At 47.8% G+C, this 20,209-nt stretch overlaps 1 protein-coding gene across 3 annotated transcripts in view; it reads right to left on the reverse strand.

The window, feature by feature from the left end:
- The window catches only part of ALDH1L1 (aldehyde dehydrogenase 1 family member L1), a 98,556-nt gene that overhangs the window by 23,964 nt on the left and 54,383 nt on the right, over positions 1-20,209 (reverse strand). For all 3 annotated transcript variants that reach the window (XM_034998268.1, XM_034998267.1, XM_034998269.1), the window contains 5 exons: positions 12,762-12,909; positions 10,635-10,754; positions 9,205-9,332; positions 4,293-4,443; positions 3,053-3,123 (listed from right to left, as the gene is read on the reverse strand). In XM_034998268.1, the coding sequence (XP_034854159.1) occupies positions 3,053-3,123; positions 4,293-4,443; positions 9,205-9,332; positions 10,635-10,754; positions 12,762-12,909 (618 nt within the window). The remainder of the gene's footprint in view (positions 1-3,052; positions 3,124-4,292; positions 4,444-9,204; positions 9,333-10,634; positions 10,755-12,761; positions 12,910-20,209) is intronic.

A 20,209-nucleotide genomic window follows, 5' to 3' on the forward strand; every position in this document is an offset into this window, starting at 1 on the left:
CACTCCACAACACTCCACTCTGTTCCACTCTGCTCACTCCACTCCACCCCACTCCACTCCGGGCTTCCTGATATGGAGCCAAAAGTCCCCTGAGAGATAGCTCATGCCTGCCTTTCCAAAAGTCCCTGATGGGGCAGTATGTTCAATCTGGCAGTAGCCCCTCTTCCCAGCAGGGCATGATGGCCGGGAAGTTTCTGAGGGGAGCTCTGAGACCTGCATAGGGATAGTTGAGTAGGGCATGACACCAGGCAGTGGGGAGGTGACAGCAGGCAGGGCCTGGGAGAAGGCCAAGGATCACACGGGCAGTCTGAGAGCATATGGGAGAGGGTTGGGATCACACGGTGGGATAGGAGGAAGCAGGTGAGGGTCTTCCTAGGCATGAGGCCAGGGGTCAGTCCCATGGAGAGAAGGAAGCAGTCAGCCTGGGAGGCCCGAAAGGCTTGCCTACTTTGCATTAAGAGATGGTACCCAGTGTCAGTGTGCCCCTCGGCCCCAGAGAAAGCCTGTGCTGAGCAGTGTATCCCTCAAGGGGAGACCTCCCCACTGTCCTGAGGGGACTAATGATGACACATGTGGTCCTAGTAGGCATGTGGCCCTGCTTTCCCCTGACTCCTGTAAAATACAGTGCACTATCTTCGTCAGTGTCAGACAATTAATGAGCCTGTCCACACAAGAACTTTGCACAGGCTACATGACTTGTTTTCTTCATCATCATCATTTTCATGATCATGATCACCATGGGAACGTTTCCCAAAAAGATGACTTCTTAGCTAAACCCAGGCAGGGGGAAGAGTGTGGACAAAGGCTGAGGGCAGGACAAACTGGGGGTGGCTGGCACATCATTCTGGGAGCAATGGGGTGCACTGAGGGGTTAGGAAAGCCGCTCCCACCCCCAGTACACTCAGCAGGCTGAGACAGCTGAGGGAGCACAGTGAGTGTTTTCAGGGAAGGGGGTGAGGTCATCAGGGTTGTAAGGGCTCCAAGAAAAAAAGACATCAGGGAAGTCCCACTGTCATGGCTTATCTGTACTCCCCAAAATTCACGTGTTGAAATCCTAACTCCAGAACATCCTTATTTGGAATTAGGGTCATTCCAGATTAATTAGTTTAGATGAGGCCTTACTGGAACAGGGTGGGTGCCTAACCCAAAACGACTGATGCCTTTATAAAAACAGGGCCATGTGAAGACATAGACACACAGAAGGAGGACACCATGTGAACATGAGGGCAGAGATCGAGAAACACCAATGATTGCCGGTAAACCCCCAGAAGCTAGGGGAGAGGCCTGGAGCAGATTCTCCTTCACACCCTCAGAAGAAACCAACTCTCTGACACCTGAATCTGGAACTTCCAGCCCCAGAATGCCGAGACAGTAAATGTGTGCTGTTTGAGCCTCCTGTTTCGGTACTTTGTTATGATGGCCCTAGCAGACTCATACACCTGCCGACATAGGGAAAACCTCCCCACTCCCCCAACTCACTGGGAGGCTCAGCACCAGTGTCCTCCTCAGTCTGACAGGACGGACTCCCCGAGAGGCGTCTGGATGATCAATGACCCTACAGACTCATGTGACTGGCAGCCAGTGTTCATCTGGGCCCTGGTCCCCCTGCCCAGCCCCTCTCATAGCCTGCGCCAGAGGAAGGGGCTCCCAGCACTCTGGCCCTACAGGACTCTCACTCCACACTCTGATGCCTTGGCTGGGTAGTTCTTTGTTGTGGGGAGCTGTCCTGGAGCATTCCCTCCATCTCGTGTCCTCTGGGGGAAAGGCTGGGTGGGCACCGCTGCCCTGAGTCCGTGCCATCTCCCCCCAGCCTTGCCCCTCTCTGTGGGCTACAGGAGAGGGTTTACTGTGTCCACAGCCACTCTCCCGACAGGAGCCTCCCTTACCAGCAGGCCCGTCCTTCAGGACCTGGCATGTTCATTCATCTGTGCTCATTTCTGCTGATCCAAATGACACTGGAACCCATTCTCCTTCTGAAACACTCCCACGTTCTCCAGGAAACGGAGTGCCTCTGGCCACCATGCATGGGGATGCGAGGTCCCTGCTCGTGGGTCACGATGTCCCCACACCGTAAGGGACACAGAGCAGGTGGGAATGCCTGCTGGGTGCTGACCACACTGGGCCTCTGACCCATTTTAGATGATTTTAGAGGACATTCCTCAGTGTGCTTTCCTCACGCAAGTTTCTCTTGGAGCTGTTCCCTGGGGTCCCCCTAGCTCTGCCCCACCCGTTCGCACAGCTGCACTCCATGCCCTGGTAAGGATGCTGCAGAGCTCAGCAGGGGCTGTGCTGGGTTCTGCGGTCAGGGCCCCAGCACAGCTGCTGTGAGCACTCTCGGGCTGGTCTCCTGGCACACCGGTGTCAGTGAGTTGCCATAGCTGTGCCTTGTGGCAGGGGTGCATTTGGGGACTGAACAGTCACTGCCAAGCTGCCTTTCACAAGGGGGGACCCCCTCCGCTGCCCCCAGGCAGCATGAGGGGGCTTCTCTCTCCCTAGGCCATTGGGCCATCTGATGGTGAGGCGAGGCCCCTCACTGCTGGGTGTAAATCATTTCCCCAGCCCCTAGTCTGTTCTTTGTGGAGCGGACACTTGTCTTTCTCCTGTGGAGCACTGGTTCCTATCCTTTGCCTATTTATTATTTTTTTTTTCCTGTTCCTTGGTGCTGTAGTTCTGTTTTTATGCACACATTCATCATTACACTCTTCTCAGATAAAATTTTTCAGGTGCACCCTCTACGAGACTGACTGCTACAGGGTTATTGAGGGGATTAAGTAAAATCATACTTGTAAAGTCATTAAAACTGCCTGGCGCAGAGCAGGTACTTTGGAAGCCAAAGCTGTTTTATTTGCTAGAATGTAGTCCCCTGAGGATACGCATTCTCATCAGTTCTGATTATTGCTGTATCTCCAGCACCTGAAGTGTCTAGCCTGTAGTAATTGGTGAACAGATAGACATTGGATAGATATGCAGAAAGGGGATGAGTGCCCGTACAACATACAGCATTGAAAAGCACCCAGTGTGTGGTGAATCTTCGCCCTGTGCTATGACTCACCCTATAGGCTCCTTCCTGGTCAAGGTCAGGTTGCGGTTCGGTCTGGCGTGGTTGATAGGGATGGTGGAGCCCTGGAAGAAGCACGGAGTGGGGGGGGGTCACTTGGGAGGGGGCTCCACTGTTTCCTCACCCGTTCCCCCTGGGCAGCCAGACTGTGCCTGGAGCTCAGAATTAAACAGAGTCTTGTCTGTGTCCTGAAGCCCCCATGAACCAGACAGGTAAGAGACCCAAACCTTCCAGATTATGTATGACAGGGGCATCTGAAGACTCCAGATAGAGGTGGACTGGGCAGCCAACAGGCGCAAGGTGCCTGCTGCACTGGGCCTGGCACAGCCTTCAGGTGGGAAGTTGGTCCTGGTACAGGTAAGACCTCTGGCTTTGACACTGAGGCAAGGAAGCGGGGAGTGGGGGGCCACGTTGCCTCTGGAGGCCGTGCTAGCCCAGGAGGCCCCGGGGGGGGGGCAACTCCAGCCAGCAGAGACGCAGCAGCAGCAGGAGCAGAAGGTGGGCCTTCCATCACACCTGCACCCCTCAGCCCCATGGAGAGGACAGAGGGCGTGAAGCCGATGGCGTGAAGCCCAGTTCTGGCAGAGACCCCACAAAACCCTCGCTGGTAGGTGTCCCATCACTGCCTATGGCGGGCAAATCTCTGAAAATGGCTCCCATGGTCACACTCTGATCCCTGGGATCTGGGAGATGGTGAGCTACTCCTGCAAAGATGTGGAATGGCACAGTTGACCTTAGGAAGGGGAGATGATGCAGGTGTCCCCAGAACCACCTGAGGAGCCCCCACAAAGGCAAAGTTTTCTTCAGTTCATGGCAGAGGAATGCCAAGCCTGAGAATGGCAAGGGGATGGAGGGCTGGGGCAAGGGCCAGAGCAAGGCCTGCAGTAGCTGAGAGCAGCCCTGGCCAGCAGCCAGCAAGGACCTGGGCTTCAGTCCTGCATCTCTGCCAATACCTGAATGGGCCTGCAGGCAGGGTCTCCTCAAAGCCTCCAGCTAAAGCCCAGCCTGGGCACACCTTGACACTGTCCTTGTGAAACCCTGGCATGGAACCCAGCCCAGCCTGCCTGGACTTCCCATCTGCAGAAATGTGAGCTGATAAATGGGGTTGTTTTAAGCCAGTAAGCTGTGCTCGTTTGTTATGCAGCATGCAGCCTAACGCACTGCCCTCAGAGTTTCCTGCTGGGCCCAGCCTGTTTATGTGAACTCACTTGGTGGGCAGGAGCCTCAGCCTTACCTGAATTTTGTCACACCAGCCAGCGAAGTAGCGGAAGGTCTGGATGGACATGCCCACATGGGTCTTCAGAGCCAATGTGTAGACAGCACCTGCATCTAGAGCCTCGATGGTGGCCAGTTCTTCCTGATGCTGCTCCATGAGGTCTGCCAACCTGGCCAGGGGGTGGGTGGGGACAGGAGGCAGATGGGTTCAGGCCTGGAATAGCCTTGCCTGCTCTTTCAAGGCCCTTCTTCAATGAGTCAGGGGCCCGGCCCTGCACTCCCAGCTCTGCCACACTCCGATGTGCTCACCTCAGTTTCCCCATCTGTGAGATGGGACAGTAAGGTTTCCTTTGCTGGGTGAGTGTAAGAAATGGTGCCCTTCTGTCCCTCTCTCCTCTCCTCTCTTTTCCTTTCTTCCTTTCTCAAATATTGATGGATTAACTACTTTATAATAATGCTTACAAATAATCCTGCAAAAACAGTCCCTCTGCCTCTATAATAAGAAGGTTACCATTCCAAAAGGCCACCCTCTCCATCTTGGACAGCCTTAACCAGGGGAAATCATGTCTGGCTTCAAGCACCAGCCGATCCAGTGGAGTGCACCCCCACAGATGACATCTGTGGGAAGTTGGGGGGGATGATGGGAGAGATTCAAGGGAAGGTGCATCTACACAGCCCTCCTTAAGTGTGAGCACTCCGACAGCCAGCTGCCCTCCCATGCTTCTGGTGGGTATGCTGCTATGGGCAGCCTGGGAATTAGGACTCTGCCCCCTTCCCTGATGTCAGGGAGCTCAGGGAGCAGGGTACCCAGGGGGCAGGGTGGGCAGGGGAAGGTGGAGACCACAGATCTAGAGCAGCTCTCAATTTTGTACATGGGGGAGCTCTGGCCCAGTGATGAGTCTGGGGCCAAAGCCTGCTGAGCTGCTCCTCTCTGCACACAGCCATGGCATGTCTTAAACTCCCAATTACACACTCACACTCTCTGGGAAGCCAACCCTCATCCCACACCAATCATATCTCCCTGCAGTGTCCTCCTAGCACCCTCCCTCTTTCTTCAAACCTCGCCTGACTATTATAGATACCCTCTTAGACAAGTATTCTAGTACTATGTGCCTCTCTCTGAGGGCTGGGACAGTATTTGGTCTTCTGCTCCTTCCTGGACCTCCTACACCCACCGGGCACACAGTCAGCATGTACCACAAGGCTGGTGAGTGAAAGTGGACCAAACAGACACAAGCAATTTAGTGGCAGAGCCACACTGTTACCTCAGAGATGGTGATATACCCAGGTAATTCTCTAGTTAAGAATAACAAAGGTGTAAATCACTTTTTGAGAACTATTCTAGACCAAATAAGGGAAACACTGTGTTGTGGCATTTCAAGGCCTAGGGTTTCATCAACTAGAAAAACAGATGTGCCAAAGGCATAAATCTATATTATAAATAAGCCAAAGATGGCCTCTGTGTATTGGCCCCTAGGTTGTTCACATCTTCATTGCAGGGTGAGACCTGTCAGCTCAAAATCTTGCTGAATACATGTTAATGTATCCAATTATTTTAAAAATAGTCCAAACTTTTAGCCATTTAGAGCCTTGTTGCTTTGCATCCTCCAGGAACCTCACTTGACAGCTGTTACCATTGGTGAGATGGACCATGCAGTTTTAACTGCCGCTTTTCCCAGCCCTCTGACCCAGAGACTCCTGTTCTGCTACTGAGCAACAGTGCCGGGACATGGGAGCCCCCTCCCTGACCCCCTGGCACCGAGAGTTCCCTCGCACCCCTCCCATTCTGAGTAGGGACCCCCTGACTACAATCTCTGGAGGGTCTCCCCCTGTGGGGGCAACCATGCCATGAAGCCCGTTGCGTGTTACTACTGCTCATGGTCATATCTTTTTCCTTGATCAGCCCCAAATCCCTCCAACTCTGCCAGACAATGTCACGTGCATGTGATGTGGCCATGTCATAAATCCCTAAAGTAACTATCACCCAAGCACACCATTTGGGAAGCTCTTCCAGGAGAACTGAGTGGGATTGTTCTACCATCAACTTTGTCAAGCTGCAGCTCTGCCTCCCAGAGTCCTGCCCCCAGAAAGTGCCAGTGGGGGAAGCAGAGGAAGCAACCTCCATCACCTCACAGGTCTGCAGGATAGACGTGAAGAAGGGCAAGTGTGGGGTGCCAGGCAGGCTCAGCCTTGCTTCCCCCTGGCTCCCTAACAGCAGCATGGGCCACCACCACATTCTTGGCTGTGGACGTAAGGAAGTGTCTGAACACAAGGTGACAGCTTCCCACAGACTCTCCCACCAGCTCTTGGTGGTCCTGCTCTGGCAGCTGGGGACACTGGCTCTCCAGGTTCCTGAGAGACTCTATCCTGTCCCTCAGTGGTTCTTGGAGCTGTCTAGTGACTTTCTCTAACATTCCTTTCTGGATCTTTCTTCCCAACTTATCCCTATAATGCATTCTGTAATATCTATCCATGGTGGTCCTGTTTTCCTCATTGAACGAGGGGCTGCTCCCTCCTGGGCCAGCAATGGGCACACCTCCACCATGGCGACTGGGAGACTGCATGAAGCAGGGACCAGGTTGTTAGGAGCTCTCAAGCCTGGCCTTGAGATGTGTGTCCAAGCAGTCCAGGTCTCTACTTAGAGCTGCGCAGGGACCAACCCCTCACTGTTGTGTTGCTAGTGGTGTTGTTATGGTATGTGCCACTAGATGGCAGCAGAGCACCTCAAGGAACAAAACCTCTTCTGGGCCAGCACAATCTACCATTAGAGTCCCTGCTTCGGGGCCAGAAGGCTCAGCACCTTAAGCCTGGGCTTTCACGTTTCAGTTTTGCCTAATCTGGGGGCTCTAGGAAGCCAATGGCTTCCTAAAATTGATGGGCTCTTCAAGGGGTCTTGAAACTAACTTGACTTATGGCAGGTTGGGTGCACCTTGGTCTGCCCCAAACCCCACCATTTCTTCCATTTCAAAACCATACAGGACCCCCTCTCTGTTTCATTGTGCTGGGGGCTATCCTGGTGTGTCTGGTCTCTGGAATAGAAAAAAATGGCATTCTGACTGCAAGGCCAAGACGGGGTCTCTCTCCCACCAGATGACAAGCACATTTGGACCACATCATGACCAGGCTGTATGCCTGACAGCTTCCCCAGGACCCAGAGCACAAAAGCCAGATTCCTAAAACCAGCTTGTTCACCAGTCTTTTCTTTTTTTTTTTAAATTTTATTATGTTATGTTAGTCACCATACAATACATCATTAGTTTTTGATGTAGTGATCCACGATCCATTGTTTTCGTATAACACCCAGTGCTCCATGCAGTACGTGCCCTCCTTAATACCCATCACCGGGCTAACCAATCCCCCCTCCCCCCTCCCCTCTAAAACCCTGTTTGTTTCTCAGGTCCATAGTCTCTCATGGTTCATCTCTCCCTCCAATTCCCCCCATCCATTTTTCCCTTCCTTCTCTTAATGTCCTCCATGTTATTCCTTATGTTCCACAAATAAGTGAAACCATATGATAATTGACTTTCTCTGCTTGACTTATTTCACTTAGCATATCTCCTCTAGTCCCATCCATGTTGATGTAAAAGTTGGGTATTCATCTTTTCTGATGGCTGAGTAATATTCCATTGTATATATGGACCATATCTTCTTTATCCATTCATCTATTGAAGGGCATCTCGGCTCTTTCCACAGTTTGGCTATTGCGGACATTGCTGCTATGAACATTGGGGTGCATATGGCCCTTCTTTTCACTACATCTGTGTCTTTGGGGTAAATACCCAGTAGTGCAATTGCTGGGTCCTAGGGTAGCTCTATTTTTAACTTTTTGAGGAACCTCCACACTGTTTTCCAAAGTGGCTGTACCAACTTGCATTCTCACCAACAGTGTAAGAGGGTTCCCCTTTCTCCACAACGTCTCCAACATTTGTTGTTTCTTTCCCTGTCCATTTTGGCCATTCTAACTGGTGTAAGGTGGTATCTCAGTGTGGTTTTGATTTGGCTGGATAGACGTGAGGAAGGGCAAGTGTGGGGTGCCAGGCAGGCTCAGCCTTGCTTCCCCCTGGCTCCCTAACAGCAGCATGGGCCACCACCACATTCTTGGCTGTGGATGTAAGGCTGATGGCTAATGATGATGAACATTTTTTCATGTGTCTGTTAGCCATTTGTATGTCTTTCAAGCTATATTACAAAGCAGTGATCACCAGTCTTTTCATCACTGTTTAGTTCATCTGCCCAGCAGTCCCCCTTCTGGAAACATCACTCCACTTCCTTGGGGGTGGCTGCTCCTCCCCCACTGGGACCACTTGGTTCTAAGGGAGCAGTATTTCTCCTTCAGGCCTCACTCCCACCCCATTCTCATAAGCTAGAGCAACCCCAAGTCCTTCCCTAAGATTTCTGATAGAACTAAGGGGAGAGAGTCCCTTCTGCCCTGGTTTTAAAAAAAAGGGAAGTGTGAGATTCCAGCAGTCAGGGTCAAGCTGAGCAAGGACCAGCAGACAGGTCTTGAGAGGTCTTGGAGACAAGAACAGGCTCCATCCTTCCTTTGCTGGCTTCGGCATAAAGTAGCCCTGATCCCACCTCCAGTTTAGGCCACTCCAGGTAAATTCTGTACCTGTCTGAATCTGCCCAGGACCATCTGTTAGCTTTGCCAGTTTGCTGCTCCAATCTGATTAGCACCTTCACTTTTGTACCCTCTCATCTTCTATCACACTGTCCCCTCCACCGAGGACACCTTTCCTTTCAAGGTTACTTGTGTCTGGCGAAATCCCTCCTGTCTCTCAAGCCACTTCTTCTGAGAAACTTTTTCTGAGCCTCAGGCCTTGGTCACACAAATGTGTCCAGGACCCCACCTCCTCCTGGCAGGACCCAGGCATGCAGCCCCAACCCAAGCCAAAGGTCGGGTGTCTGACAGGTGGTTGTGGGGCTCTCACCTGTACAGGAGCCGGCCCCGGTCCCGTGCACTGATCCTCCCCCACAATCCGTTCTCAAAGGCGTCCTTAGCGGCAGCCACTGCCTTGTCAACATCGCTGACCTGGGCCAGGGACACCTGGCAGATGACCTGTGGTGGATCAGAGCTGTGAGGCCCTCCCTGGGCTCCATGTACACAGAAGCCCCACACCACCCACTCCCCCGGCCACCTGGAAGGGCTCAGAGGGGATGGTCGGCCAATGGGAGGGCCCTGGAAGGGTGTGCACAATTAGGAAAGGCAAGGGCCTTCAGAGAGACCTATTTGTGTTTCCACATACCAGGATCCTTCTTTTCACTTGCCACTGAGCCCAAACAGGGCAACAGACTCAGGCTGCAGCTACAAGGCTGAGGATTAGCTAAGTGTTTTCAAGCCAAGAACAGAAGCCCATTAATTTAGTGAGTCCCAGGTGGAAGGTTTATTTTTAAGTGAAATAGTCTAAACATTGACGGTAGCAGAAACATTCCTGTCCCCCATCCTTGCTCTGTGTCCTGACAGTGCCCACATGCACTACAGGGCAGACTCCCACACCGCCTGCCACCTGGGCTTGACCAAAGGGAAAGCCAGGAGGAGACAGAAGTGGGAGAGGCAAGGCCAGCACCTTGCTGGTCACTACAGGTAAGGTGCACCCTCCCTGCCCAAGACCCCAGCACCCAGGCAGCACTGTCCACACAACCTCCTTTCTGGGATTCTCAAAATAGGCCTCAAGGTGGTAACAGCTCCCGATTTCTGCCTGAGGGCACTGCACCCCCTTGTGTGTGCCCCCACTCCCTGTCCACCCCTTTGTCCATCACTTTCTTTAAACTCCCCTCAAAGGACTCATTTTGAGCGTGCTATCTGTTTTCTGCAGGCCCTGAAGGATGCTATAGGGTGGGGCAGAATGGAAAACTATCAGTATGCACCTGTAGGAGTAAGTGTTGTTTCAGGTAGGTGTGTGCATAAGAGAATACAGTATCTGTGTACTGGGTCATGACATAAGAGGGTCACTGTCAAGACAGTCTGACAAACATGGGATTCAAGAAGAATTTCCCAACAGTAGGGTGCACACATATTCAAGAAGATAGGGGCCATGCTAGGGTTATTGTTGAAGTGTGGAGGAGGAGGGAATGGCTTCATTTCCTCTTTGGGGTGGGGCGTGGGGGGGTGGTTGAACTCTGTTCCCATTCTATGAAGCAGGCTCCAGACTTTTAGAGTCCTCCTGACTCCCTGCCATTTCTCCCCTCTGGGCCATTCCTGTAGGGAGGACTGGAAAATGACTGCAACCTTTCTGCATCCAAGCAGAGGCCCTCTTGGGCCAGAATCCCCAGATGCCAGGTGGTGGAGTAGATGGGAGAAGAGGCTATGGGGTAAGAAGGGGGGAGAGAGGGTAGGAGGGGGTTCTAGGCCCGCACTCACACTTCCATCTGTTGGGTTGATGGTCTCATAGGTCTTGGCACCCTCAGCATCCACAAACATGCCCCCAATGAAGAGCTGGTGGGGCATTCGGAGGTTCAGCTTGTTCATTGCCTTTTCCACCTGGGAAGGGAGTTTTTGCAGGTGTTAGCTGCAGTGTGGATTCTTCACATGGTGCATCAGTGACAGATACAAACCCACAGAGAGACACAGGAAACACTCACAGACAGATGGTAACCACTTGTGCACACACCACACACACACAAACACAGATGCACACACTGCCAAAGGGGCCAGGGCTCAAGGTCCTTCAGCCTTCTCAGGTTTCTTTTGCCAAATCTGGTCCTGCTGCCGTCCTTGGCCCAATGTGCACAGTGGTGGCAGCTGAGTGATAAGAAGAGATGACAGAATCTGAGGCCAGACTGCTTGGGCTACAACCCCAGTCCTGCCATTTACCCACTGTGTAACTTCAGGCTGGTTGCCTGGCCTCCACATGTAGGAAGTGCCAGCTGGTAGACAGACACTTGTGAGTCACCAGACATGACGCCAACTCCATTGCTCACTTCCCTATAGACCTGAAATTTCACACTGAATGGCATCCTTTGGGATGTCATTCTCTCCTGAAATTTGTTAATCAATCATCTGTCCACAATCCCAAGGTCAACCTGGTGTTCATCCTGGCCACCTGGTCACTTCATCTTTTGTTCCAAACAAATTATCCCAATGCTGAGTCCTATGGGAGCTGGTAGCCTACCAAGACACCTCAGAATGATTTTTCAAGAGTCTGTTTTAAAATTAAATTTGTGGGGTGCCTGGGTGGCTCAGTCGGTTAAGCATCTGCCATCAGCTCAGGTCATGATCCCAGCATCCTGGGACTGAGCCCCGTATCAGGCTCCTTGCTCAGTGGAGATACTACTCTCCCTGCTCATTCTCTCTCACTCTCTCTCTCAAATAAATAAATAAAATCTTAAATATATATATATAATTTGCAATTGTATCATTACACTTCCATATATACAAGTTGAATGTACAGGATCACTTGTTTTGCTAATAGGAAAATATTCCCAATTCCCCATTCTCTCTCTTTCTTTTCTCTTTCTCCCCTTTACCTCCCTCTACCTCCCTCTCTCCCTTTCTTTCTCTTCCTCTTTTGGCATTTCAACAAAAGGAATTTAATGCAGGAAATTGGTTTCACAGGTGATGAAAGAGCTGAGAGGCCATGAGTCAACCCAGAGATTGACCCAGAGATTGACAATAGCAGGCAGTCCCAGACATTACTAGACTAGAAGGACAGGAAAGTGGTGGGACCAGAACTAGGGTCTAGAGTCCCCCAGAGGAACTAGAATCTTGGCAGGGTGATCTGGCAGGGGCTGGAGCCACAGGAGAGATGAGGCCACTGCTGGGAAAAACCACCAAAGGAGGAGGGTGAGAAGTACACTGTAAAAGTCTCTCTCTTTTTTTGGATTATTTATTCATTTATTTGTCAGAGAGACAGAGAGAAAGAAATAGAGAGAGAGCACGAGCAGGGGGAGAAGCAGGCAGAGGGAGAAGCAGGCTCCCCACTGAGCAAGGAGCCCAACTCGGGACTCGATCCCAGGACCCTTGGATCATGACCTGAGCCGAAGGCAGACACTTAAACAACTGAGCCACCAGGCATCCCAGTCTCTTCTTAATACCATAGTCTCAGGACCCCTGGGTGTCTCAGTCTGTTAAGCATCCAACTCTTGATTTTGGCTCAGGTCATGATCTCAGGTCGTGAGCCCTGTGTCTGGCTTCACGCTAGGTGTGGATCCTGCTTAAGTTTCTCTCCCTCTCCTTCTGCCCCTCCCCACCATGCTGATGCTCAATCTCTCTCTCTCTAAAAATATATTTTAAATAAAAAAATATATCCTAGTTTCATGTCTTGGGGATCAGAATTTGTTCTATAGATAACAATTTCCTCTGTTGTATTTGCCTAACTGCACTGGCACCCTCAGGGTATCCAGGGTTACCAGGGAGAGCTTGGGACACTGAAGGTGGGCTCTTAGGTGCCCTGCCTTCCTGATGTCCAGATTTCCCCCATGTGTCATTGTGGATCCACAGATGTGGGTGTCTGTAGGGCCAAGCCCATGTGGAAGGCCCAGGACTCACATAGTCAATGATGCACTCGTGGTCTTTGTCATCCCCTCGTAGCTTTCTCACTAATAGTTGGATGAAGTCCCCAAAAGTGGTTGCCATGTAAACATCTTCATTTTCTAATTCCAGTTCATCACACAGCTCCTTCACTTCCTCAACCAGTCTGGAGAAAAGAAGATGGAAAAGTGGGAGCATGGGAAGAGGCTTGGCAAAACTGCATCATTGTAGTTGCAGAGGTTATGGTGCCAAACAGTTTCCTAGAACGGACCTTCATCTCAACACCCAAAGTGTGAGTATTAGTTTAGAACTGGGGTTCAGAGCCCAGTCCATGGATTCAGAAGGCCCCAGTTTCGAGTTCTGGTTCCACCACTTACTAATTTGTGACCTTGGGCAAGTGAAAAACTCCTCTGCACTTCAGTTTCTTTGCTGCAAAATTGGAATAGTAATAGCTCCTTCACCAGTTTCTGATGAGTAAATGACACAATCTACATGCTGGTAATAATAATCAATATGAGATTAATAATACTCTTTGAAAGACATTGTTAAAAGAATGAAAAGACAAACCACACATTGGGGGAAATATTTCCAAATAACATATCTGATAAAGGACTTGTATTCAGAATATATAAAGAACCCTCAAATTTCAATACTAAGAAAAAAAAAAAAACAATCCAAGTAAAAATGGGCAAAAGATTGAACAGATGTTTCCCCAAAGAAGAAATACAGATGGCAAAAACCATATGAAAATATGTTCAATATCACTAATCATTAGGGAAATGAAAATTAAAACAACAATGAAATATTTCTACACACATACCAGAATATCTAAAATTAAAGTCTGATCTCACGGGGAGGAGAGATGTTGGAAGAGTAAGGCGACCCTAGGTTTGTCTTGTCTCTTCAATATAGCTAGATAGTTGTCAAATCATTCTGAACATCTGTGAAAGTAATCAGAGATCTGAGAAAAGAAATGCTGCAACTCTACAAGTAGAAAAGTGACCACTTTTTGGAAGGCAGGAGGTGTGGAGACTTGAGCTGGGGTGATATATCTGAGGATACAGTGGAGGGGGAGGGGCTTGCTTAAGGAGGCTACTGCAAAGTGTTATAAGTAACAGAGAGCAAAATCAGAGCTAGAATTCTGCTACAGTGGGGTATGTCCCTGGTTTAAAGGTGCTCAGGTGGTGAAGCAGGGCAGAATCCCAGGTGGGAAAGGATGGTCTCAGGATCCCCAGGGTCACAAGAAGAACAGGGGTGTCTGTGTGTGGCAGAGTTCCCAGGCACAAGAGTGGGGAAGCTGGCTGAAAACAGTGCTCTGTGTTGCCATTAACTGTGAACTGCTGCATGGTCATGTGACCACCTTCCTGGCAGGGGTCCAGCAAAGGCAGAAGCATGGTGAGACCCCCTTCCATCCCCTGGGAGGAACAGCATGGGTCTGTGCTGCAGGAGTCCATAAAACTTGCAGTTTTGAAATTCAGTCATGTGCTTGAGATAAAAACGCTCAGTGACAGGTCTGGTGTACACAGAGTTTGGACTGAAACTGGGGAGAGAAGTGATTGACTGCTTTTCTGTGAGGGCTCACTGAGGAGTGAGGGGTGTGAACTTTCAGCTTCTTTCTTATTTTGGGATCTAGTTTCTTTTTTTTTTTTTTAAGATTTTATTTATTTATATGACAAAGAGAGACAGCGAGAACAGGAACACAAGCAGGGGGAGTGGGAGAGGGAGAAGCAGGCTTCCCGCTGAGCAGGAAGCCCGATGCAGGGCTCGATCCCAGGACCCTGGGATCATGACCTGAGCCGAAGGCAGACGCTTAACGACTGAGCCACCCAGGCGCCCAGGGGATCTAGTTTCTTTTAACAAGCACACCAAAACACACCCAGGATCCAACTTGTTGTTTTGTTTTTTGTTTGTTTTTGTTTAGTTCTGTTTTTGTTTTTGTTTTGTTTCTTTTGCTTTTTCTTTTGTCATTGTTTCCCTTTCTTTCTTCTTTTCTTTTCTAGACCAAATGACAACACAGAGAAATTCACCTCAAAGGAGGTAGTACTTATTGACAGAGATTTAATCAATACAAATATAAGTAAGATGTTTGAACTACAATTTAAAACAACAGTAATAAAGATACTAGCTGGGCTTGAAAAAAGCAAACAAGACACTAGAGAATTCCGTACTGTAGAGATAAAAGAATTAAAACTTAGGCCAAAATTTAAAATGCTATTACTGAGACACCATCCCAAATGGAGGCTATAAAAATGAGGATGAATGAATCAAAAGAGAGAATCAGTGATATAGAAGGTAAATGATGGAAAATAAGGAACTTGAAGAGAGAAAGAAAACTATTAGATCGTGAAGGGAGACTTAGAGAACTCAGTGATTCCATAAAGCAAAATAATATCCAAATAGGGGTCCCAGAAGAGGAGGAGGGGGAGAAATGGGCAGAAGGTTTATTTGAGCAAATTGTACCTGAGAACTTCCCTAATCTAGGGAAGGAAACAGGCATTCAAGTCCAGGAGGCACAGAGAAAACCCCTCAAAATCAATAAAAATAGGTCAACACCCCAACATATAATAGTGAAGCTTGCAAATTACAGAGATAAAGAGAAAATCCTGAAAGCAGCTTGGTACAAGAGGTCCTTAACCTACAATGGTAGACACATAGGCTGGTAGCAGACCTGTCCACAGAGACCTGGCAGGCCAGAAAGGATGGGCATGATGTATTCAGTGTGCTAAATGGGAAAAATATGCAGCCAAGAATACTTTAAAAAAAATTTATTATGTTATGTTAATCACCATACATTACATCATTAGTTTTTGATGTAGTGTTCCATGACTCAATGTTTATGTATAACACCCAGTGCTCCATTCAATACGTGCCCTCTTTAATACCCATCACCAGGCTAACCCATCTCCCCACCCCCCTCCCCTCTAGAACCCTCAGTTTGTTTCTCAGAGTCCATAGTCTCTCATGGTTCGTCTCCCCCTCCGATTTCCCCCCCTTCGTTTTTCCCTTCCTACTATCTTCTCTCTCTCTCTTTTTTTTAACATATAATGTATTATTTGTTTCAGAGGTACAGGTCTGTAATTCATCAGACTTACACAATTCACAGTGCTCACCATAGCACATTCCTTCCCCAATGTCTATCACCCAGCCACTCCATCCCTCCCACCACCCACCACTCCAGCAACCCTCAGTTTGTTTCCTGAAATTAAGAATTCCTCATATCAGTGAGATCATATGAAACATGTGTTTCTCTGATTGACTTATTTTGCTTGGCATAATACCCTCTAGTTCCATCCACGTTGTTGCAAATCAGCCAAGAATACTTTATCCAGCAAGGCTGTCATTCAGAATAGAAGGAGAGATAACGAGCTTCCAAGACAAACAAAACCTAAAGGAATCTGTGAACACAAAGCCAGCCCTGCAAGAAGTATTAAAGGGGATCATCTGAATGAAGACAGAGCCCAAAAGTAAATAAGATCAGAAAGGAACAGAGATCAGTTGGTTAAGCGACTGCCTTCAGCTCAGGTCATGATCCTGGAGTCCCGGGATCGAGTCCCGCATCGGGCTCCCTGCTCGGCAGGGAGCCTGCTTCTCCCTCTGACATTCCCCCCTCTCATGTGCTCTCTGTCTCTCTCATTCTCTCTGTCTCAAATAAATAAATAAAATCTTTAAAAAAAAAAAAGAAAGGAACAGAGACAGTCTATGGAACAGTGGCTTTACAGGTAATACAATGGCATTAAATTAATATCTTTCAACAATTACTCAGAATGTACTCATTTTAGACTCAAAGAAACCACCAGATTGAAAGTAAGGGGGTGGAGAACCATTGGTCATGCTAATGGAAATTAAAAGAAAGCTGGAGTAGCAATCCTTATATCACACAAACAATAACTCTTTGTTATATCAAACAAACAACTTGGTTTATTTTAAACCAAAGACTGTAATAAGAGATGAAGAAAGACACTATATCATAATTAAAGGGTCTATCCAACAAGAAGATCTAACAATTGTAAGTATTTATGCCCCTAATGTGGGAGCAGCCAAATATATAAACCAATTAATAACAAAATTTAGAAACTCATTGATAATAATACAATAATAGTAGGGGACTTTAATACCCCCCTCACAGCAATGGACAGATCCTCTAAGCAGAAGTACAAAAAAGAAACAAAGACTTTGATTGACACAATGGACCAGATGAACTTTATAGCTATAGTCAGAACATTTCATCCCAAAGCAGCAGAATACATATTCTTCTCGAGTGCACATAGAACGTTCTCCAGAAGAGATCACATACTAGGTCACAAATCAGGCCTCAACTGGTAAAAAAATATTGAGATCATACCATGCATATTTTCAAACCACAATGCTATAATATGAAGTCAACCACAAGAAAAAAATTGGAAGAACCACAAATACATGGAGGTTAAAGAATATCTTATTGAAGAATGAATGGGTCAACCAGGAAATTAAAGAAGAATTTTTTAAAATTCCTGGAAACACGATTCAATGAATCGTGGATCACTACATCAAAAACTAATTATGTATGGGGGGAGGAGCAAGATGGTGGAGGAGTAGGAGACCTAAATTTCTTCTGGTCCCAGGAATTCAGCTAGATAGGGATCAAACCATTCCAAACACCTACAAACTCCACAGGAGATCAAAGAAAAGAGTAGCAGCAACTCTCTGAACAGAAAAGCGACCACTCTTTGGAAGGTAGGACGTGCAGAGAAGTGAATCTGAGGCAATATTTGGGAAGATAGATGGCGGGGGAGGGGGCCTCCATCAGCTGCTACTGGCAAGTGATACAGCAGCAGAGCACAAAATCGGAACTTTAAGAAGTCGGCTCCGCTGAGGGACATCGCTCCAGTGGCTAAGCGGGGGGTGGAACCCTTGAGGGACAGTGTGGTCTCAGGACCCTCGGGGTCACAGGAAGACCGGGGGTGCCTGAGTGCAGCAGAGCTCCCAGGTATCAGAGTGGGGAAGCCGGCTGCAGAGACGGAGCCAAGGAGCGAGCTCTCAGCTCAGGGTTGCCATAAATTGTGATCCATGGCACAGTCGGGCCACTGCTCTTCCAGCAGGGACTCCACAAGCGGCAGATTGGGGGAGACTCCCCTTCCTTCCTCTGGAGGAGCAGCACGGGAGCACACTGCAGGGATGATGGGTTTGGAGACTCCACATGGGGTCATGTGCCAGAGACAGAAACGCGCGGTCACAGGCTGGGTGAGCATGGAGTGCAGCCGGAGACTGGGGAGACGGGAGTGATTGCTTTTCTCTGGGGGTGCATTGAGGAGTGGGGCCCTGAGTTCTCAGCTCCTCCCGGGTGGAGATTGGGAGGCTGCCATCTTCACTCTCATCCTCCAAAGATGTACGGAAAGCTTGCAGGGAACAAAAGCTCCCGAGAGCAAACCCGAGCAAATTACTTAGCCCCGACCTGGCAAGGGCAGGGCAATTCCGCCTCTGGCAAAGACATTAGGGAACCTCAGCAACAGGCCCCTGCCCCAGAAGATCAGCGAGAACAGCCAGCCAAGACCAAGTTTACCGATCAATGAGAGCGGCAGAACTCCAGCGCTAGGGGAATACTGCACATAGAATTCATGGCTTTTTTACCATGATTCTTTAGTCTTTCAAAGTTAATTTTTTTTAACTGTCTTTTTTTCTTTTTTGAATTTTTCTTTTTCCCTTTTTCAACCAACATCTTATCAATCCCCTTTTTTAAAAAAACATTTTTATTTTTCATTTTTAGAGTCATATTCTATCCCTTCATAGTAGTTACCCATATTTTTGGCTTATATATATAAGTTGTTCTCTCTTTAAAATTTTGAGATAGTTTCTTCTAACAGATTAAAAAATACCCTAAATATCTAGTATATGGTTTTTTCTACTCCCCTGCCTGATCACATTCTCTCCCTTTTTTTTCTTTTTTCTTTTTTTAAATCCTCTTCTTTCTTTTTTCAAACAACTTCTTACCAATTCGTTTTATAAAATTTTTTATAATTTCCATCTTTACAGTCATATTCCATCCCTTCATCATATCAACCCTTATTTTTGTACATATATAAGTTTTTCTTTCTTTAAAATTTTGGGAGGCACTTTCTCCTAAAAGACCAAAATACACCCCAAATCTAGTGTGTGGCACTGATCTATATACCAGTCTGATCATATTTGATCACATTCTGTTTTTTTTGTTGTTGTTGTTGTTCTGTTTTGTTTGTTTTGTTTGTTTTTATCTTTATCTTTTTCTTTTTCTTTTTTCTCTCTTTCCATTTCTTTTTCCACTGCTTCAGGTCTTTTCTGATTTGTTTAGAGTATATTTTCTGGGGACGTTGTTACTCTGCTAGCATTTTCTTCTCTCATTAATCTATTCTCCTCTGCACAAAATGACAAGACAGAAAAAATCACCTCAACAAAAAGAACAAGAGGTAGTACCGACTGCCAGGGACAAATCAATACGGACATTAGTACGATGTCAGATCTAGAGTTCAGAATCATCACTTTAAAGATACTAGCTGGGCTAGAAAAAAATATGGAAGTTATTAGAGAAACCGTTTCTGGAGAAGTAAAAGAACTAAAATCTAACCAAGTTGAAATAAAAAAGGCTATTAATGAGGTGCAATCAAAATGGGGGCACTAACTGCTAGGATAAATGAGGCAGAAGAGAGAATCAGTAATATAGAAGACCAAATGATGGAAAATAAAGAAGCTGAGAAAAAGAGAGATAAACAACTACTGGATCACAAGGGCAGAATTTGAGAGATAAGTGATACCATAAGATGAAACAATATTAGAATAATTGGGATCCCAGAAGAAGAAGAAAGAGAGAGAGGGGCAGAAGGTATAATGGAGCAAATTATAGCAGAGAATTTCCCTAATTTGGGGAAGGAAACAGGCATGAAAATCCAGGAGGCACAGAGAACCCCTCTCAAAATCAATAAAAATAGGTCAACACCCAGACATCTAATAGTAAAACTTACGAGTCCAATAGACAAAGAGAAAATCCTGAAAGCAGCCCGGGAGAAGAGATATGTAACCTACAAGGGTAGAAACATTAGATTGGCAACAGACCTATCAACAGAGACCTGGCAGGCTAGAAAGGACTGGCAGGATATATTCAGAGCACTAAATGAGAAAAATATGCAGCCTAGAATACTCTATCCAGCTAGGCTGTCATTGAAAATTGAAGGAGAGATAAAAAGCTTCCAGGACAAACAAAAACTAAAGGAATTTGCAAACACAAAACCAGCCCTACAAGAAATCTTGAAAGGGGTCCTCTAAGCAAAGAGAGAGCCTAAAAGCAACATAGACCAGAAAGGAACACAGACAATATACGGTAACAGTCACCTTACAGGCAATACAATGGCACTAAATTCCTATCTTTCAATAGTTACCCTGAATGTAAATGGGCTAAATGCCCCAATCAAAAGACACGGCTATCAGACTGGATTAAAAAACAAGACCCATCGATATGC

This window comes from Mirounga leonina, unplaced genomic scaffold (genome assembly GCF_011800145.1).
Source record: "Mirounga leonina isolate KUSES-001 unplaced genomic scaffold, KU_Mleo_1.0 Mir_94, whole genome shotgun sequence".
NCBI lineage: Eukaryota > Metazoa > Chordata > Mammalia > Carnivora > Phocidae > Mirounga > Mirounga leonina.